General features: G+C 35.5%; 1 protein-coding gene across 1 annotated transcript; it reads right to left on the bottom strand.

The window, feature by feature from the left end:
• Positions 1 to 843: 843 nt before the first annotated feature.
• LOC133300521 (protein PAL OF QUIRKY) lies at positions 844 to 1,698 on the bottom strand. Its single transcript, XM_061500082.1, has 2 exons — positions 1,446 to 1,698; positions 844 to 1,345 (listed from the first exon to the last, which is right to left on the bottom strand). The coding sequence occupies exons 1-2, from the start codon at positions 1,588 to 1,590 to the stop codon at positions 912 to 914; spliced, it is 579 nt and encodes a 192-aa protein (XP_061356066.1). The 5' UTR covers positions 1,591 to 1,698; the 3' UTR covers positions 844 to 911.
• Positions 1,699 to 4,523: the final 2,825 nt, after the last annotated feature.

Here is a 4,523-nt window from a genome sequence, read left to right as displayed (position 1 = left end):
TTCACAATTACCTCTCGGTGCGCAGGTCTCGTGTAGAATCTTCCCTTGTAGGATTCCTCTTCACAAACAGCTCACCTCAGCGCCGCAGCACGAACAACCTCCTTGAAGCTGGACTGTGGCAGATCTTCCAAACTATCTCTCGAGGAGGAAGGGGAAGTGTGTGGGCACTGATTAGATTCTGAGCTTGCCTCTTTCTCACAAAAAAGACCTTTTTAGGCTGATGACTTAAGAGGTACTATTTATATGGGTTCCAAGAAACCCTAGCTCATTGGGCTCTAGGTTCCTTGGGCTCTTCTCATACTAATAACTCATTTGGGCTTTAGTAAAAGAGCAAACCCAACAGATATGTCACTAGTAGTTGATGCATTTCGACAGCATGGAGAGTCCTCATACATCGAGTTATATGCGGAACTAAACAACGGTGGAGAGGCAAGCACTCAATGTTTCATCCCTACCAGTCACTCCATAGACATTAACAAAGAGCCCGAAGTAGATGCGGAAGATATGAATGTGTCACCCCCACCATCATCTCCCCCAATAACACAACCTTTAGATGTGATTCATGCCAATGAAGTAGATGATCCATCGGGGCGTACTGATAGTTCCGAGGAGGAGGTTGATGAAGGTCTAGTCCCTGACAGTGACTCGTTGGATACAGACGTTGATGGTGATTTCGAGTTGGAAACGTCCACTGCTTTGGTTGAACCGATTCCATCACCGGGTATTATTGGTGCGCATGACCCACCACCTGCTGCAGGTTAGGTAGTTTACCATTTGAGTTTTAAGATAGTTTACTGTTTCAGTTTAATTATATTTTTATGTACTTAACGACATTTTGCCGTTTATTTTTTTCTTAAATAAAAACGGGTTCTTAGTTGTTGAATCATCCAGCAAAATAAACGACAACAGCGCTAGTGCCAATGGTTGCCGTTGCGGATGAGGTAAACGACACCACGTTTCCCCTTAACACGGTAACCACAACAGGGAAGAGGAACATTTGTCCCGGTCCCAGCACACTTCTTCGTAGCTGTCGTCGGTGACACCTGACTAATCACCGCCGGCGGTACCGCCGTACAAGTAGGGTAACTAAACGACAACGTGGAGGAGGAAGACGACGATGAAGAGGAAGAAGATGATGACGACGACAAAGATTTTGACCGAGCAGGTGAAGAGAAGAGGAACGCTCTGATCTTTAAAGACGAAACATTGTCGTATTCCTCGATGAGGTTTGCGAGATCCTCGTCGGAGGTGATGGACACCAAAGCGTCGAGGTCTTCGGAGGGTAATTGGCAACGAAAGTGGGTCACGTGTGAGCCGCATAGCTCTTCCAACTTCACCAGTACCTCTGAAACAAACATAAACAGAATACGGTTAAAATAACGGCACAGTAGTTGGAGTGGTGAAAATGTAACTGAAAAAAAAAAAAAAAAAAGCAATGATGTAACCGGAAAAGGGAGTGGAGCGAGGGAGGGCGAGGACACGGGTGTGGCCGCCGAGGTAGCGGAGCTTGCCGTCGGGGTGGCGGGGGAGGATTTTGCCGCCGTAACTGCAGAGGAATTTGAGGGTGGATTTGTCCTCACGAAAGACCATGGTGTGTTGTTAGTTAGGTGTGGATACTGTATTTGAATCTGTTAAAAACGAAAAAAGAAAAAAGAGAGAAGAAGAGAGCTTTGAAGTTTGTAGCTGCTTTGGCGTAGCCACTTCAAGCCTATGTATTGAACCATTTCTCCCTTATTTATAGGGATTAGGAATAGCTAGAAAGTTGCTTCACCTGCATTAATGCTTACGTCATATAATATAACTAATTTTTTTTTTTTGGTATAACATGGAGGTATCCTCGTTCAACCTCCTCTGGTCACATTGTTCTCAGAGTACGGTCTGAAGGCTAGCTCCTCATTAGAATAGCGGGTGCATTGAGGTTCGCTACCGGAGGAAGGATGAGACTAATCCCCCTTCGAGGACTGAGGCACGTCCTCTACCCCAAAGATTTTTCAAGAATTTGCTTGAGACATGGTTTGAACTCCTGACCCAATTTTTAAAAATTATGGATCCCGTAACTTTGTTTCACACATATAAGGTACTTATATTATGTGACATAAGATTAATAACTCCTTTATATTATTTACCCCACTAACATTTTTATTTTTTATTTTTTGTTGGTGGTGATCTGTTTAAAAAATTAATTTTTAAAAATATATGTAATATATTATAAAATTTTATTTCTTAATTCATATAATTTTTTTATTCAGTTTATTTTGTAATAATTTTAGAAAATTAGTACCATGTTTTTTTTCCTGAAAAAGTATAAAAAGGAATCCCTTTCTTTTACTTATTTATTTTTACGTGACATAGAATAAGATTTTTTTCAAAAAAAAAATAACAAGGTGTATACTTTTTTTAATTAATTTGAAGTAATTATACTTATAATTTATTAAATTTTAGGAAAAACTTCACAAACCCCTATTGAATTTGCTTCTAAATCATTTACTAAAGTATTTTTTTTATCGTCTATCCCATTGTGTTTTGATTCAAAATCAATCCCCTCTCTACTTGTTTTCCATCCAAATTTAACTAGTGGTGTTAATATGCCTTTTTTCTTTTAAACACATTGTGTTTTTTCCTCCCAATTCTCTTCACAATCTAGGGTTAACAATTCAGCCCCTCTTATTTTCTTTTTGATATGCTGGAGCTAACACACCTCAATCTTCTTGTGCTTTCAATCTTCTTGTGCCTCCAATCTTTTACAGGTTCTTCCCCAATGCTGATACATTATTTTGTTTCTATTTTAGTAAGTATTAATTTTATTTCTCAACTTTCACGTTTTTTCCCTTATCTTGCTTCTTCTTCATTAGACTAGCGTATATAGCTACCTCTCCTTTGTTTTTGTTTTTAGCGTGTTTTGGAATTGGAACATATGAAATACAGAGGCTGCAACACAAGGGTTGCGGATTGAATATTTCAATGTCATGTATAAATATTTAAGGTTATGTCAGAAAAAAATATTTAAGTTATGTGATTTTTTTTTTTTTTTTTTTGACTTTGTGAAATCTTGCAGCTTAAGGCAATGGATAATGAAGGTAAATCTACTTGAAAGATTGAAGTTGCCTTTAGTATAGGTGTTTTTGTACATGGTTATATATGGCAAAGCGGGTGATTCTTCCCGCCTTGCTTTATCTCCAATTCAATAAAAAAAAAAAAGATAACGTCGTGTTCAATAGGTTAAAAATCTCATGTTATCAAAAAAAAAAAAAAAATCTCAACCCATTTCCCCCATCAACGGCCATCTATAAATTTAAAATATGAAGAAAAAAAATTACTGATTAGAGAAAAAAAATGTATCAAGTATAGTCTGTATAGATCAAATTAAACGGGTGTAAAAGAGTTCATAACTAGCATTAAAGAAAAAAATCCCAACTAGTCAACCTGTCCCGTATTATGCGAGATAGCTTATTTTTATACAACTATGTGGCATTTTTTTTTCTTTTATTTTTTTAGTTGATTAAACAGGTTCAAAGACAACGAAATTATAAAACAAATTAATCCGTTTCCAATTGGTTTCATTTCACATCGCATGTTAACTAGCGAATCCAGAATTGACTCGCATTAATTTTTTTTTTTACAGTTTATTCCTATCCTATTGTGTTGTGATAATTCACCTAATAAGTAACTCAATTTGATATTGATAAGTTATTCGTGTTATGTCAACCAGTATAATAAGTGATACACTATAAATTTATGGGTTATTAATATGGTGTCGAATCGTGTTGACCCGCAAAATAACTATGTTGTGTTCGTATTAAAGGTTTTAACCCAATTTCAAATTTGTGTCGTGTTCTTGAATGTATTTATATTCATGTCGTATCGTGTCGTCCTGAATTATCAATCATATTAAGAGGCTAGAATCACATAGCCAACAAGAAAGAGAATTAAATTTCCAAGAATTAAAATTCTAACAAATGGTGGTGGTTAATTAAATTTAACCACTATTGCTAGAATTTTGCAATTCACTAATGAAGAGAAAAAAAAACTACCAATGAATGTAAAAAGCTCATCGGCAAAAAATTACACAGGAATTAAGGACGGTTAAAAACTTTTAGTTCTTGCATGCATCAATAAGTATTGCCGACAAATATTATATTGAGTTAACGAGTTACCAATAGAATAAACCATCGATAAAACTTGATATTCATATTTATTTATTTATTTGGATAGAATGATATTCATATTTTTTAACTTTTTTTATGCATTATAATAAAATTCTTTATATAATAAGAATTTTTGTCAAATTATATTCCGTTAAATTTCTACTTTTAAGATAAAAGAAACTTAAAATAAATTCAATATTTGTAATATTCTTCTACGGATATTTCCTTGCCGAAAAATTAAACAGTGGTCATCTTACGGCATGTAAATTTCGTCGAAAAAGGTAATATCACCTATTTTTACCACAAAAATCCTGACTTTGGCGATTATGAATCCAAACCCTGATAATTGATAAATACTTGTATTAAGAAAGATGAGAG

This window comes from Gastrolobium bilobum, unplaced genomic scaffold (genome assembly GCF_033153095.1).
Source record: "Gastrolobium bilobum isolate Gb01-03AN ecotype WA unplaced genomic scaffold, APGP_CSIRO_Gbil_v1 utg3131, whole genome shotgun sequence".
In the NCBI taxonomy this organism is placed as follows: domain Eukaryota; kingdom Viridiplantae; phylum Streptophyta; class Magnoliopsida; order Fabales; family Fabaceae; genus Gastrolobium; species Gastrolobium bilobum.
The sequence above is the reverse complement of the archived record's forward strand: the minus strand, read 5'-3'. Positions and strand labels throughout refer to the sequence as shown.

Bases quoted from the DNA above. Each gene is read 5' to 3' on its own strand.
- LOC133300521 (XM_061500082.1), bottom strand. From the start codon at position 1,590: ATGGTCTTTCGTGAGGACAAATCCACCCTCAAATTCCTCTGCAGTTAC. The intron at 1,346-1,445 runs GTTACATCATTG...TGTTTGTTTCAG, and splicing joins TCGCTCCACTCCCTTTTCCG to AGGTACTGGTGAAGTTGGAA.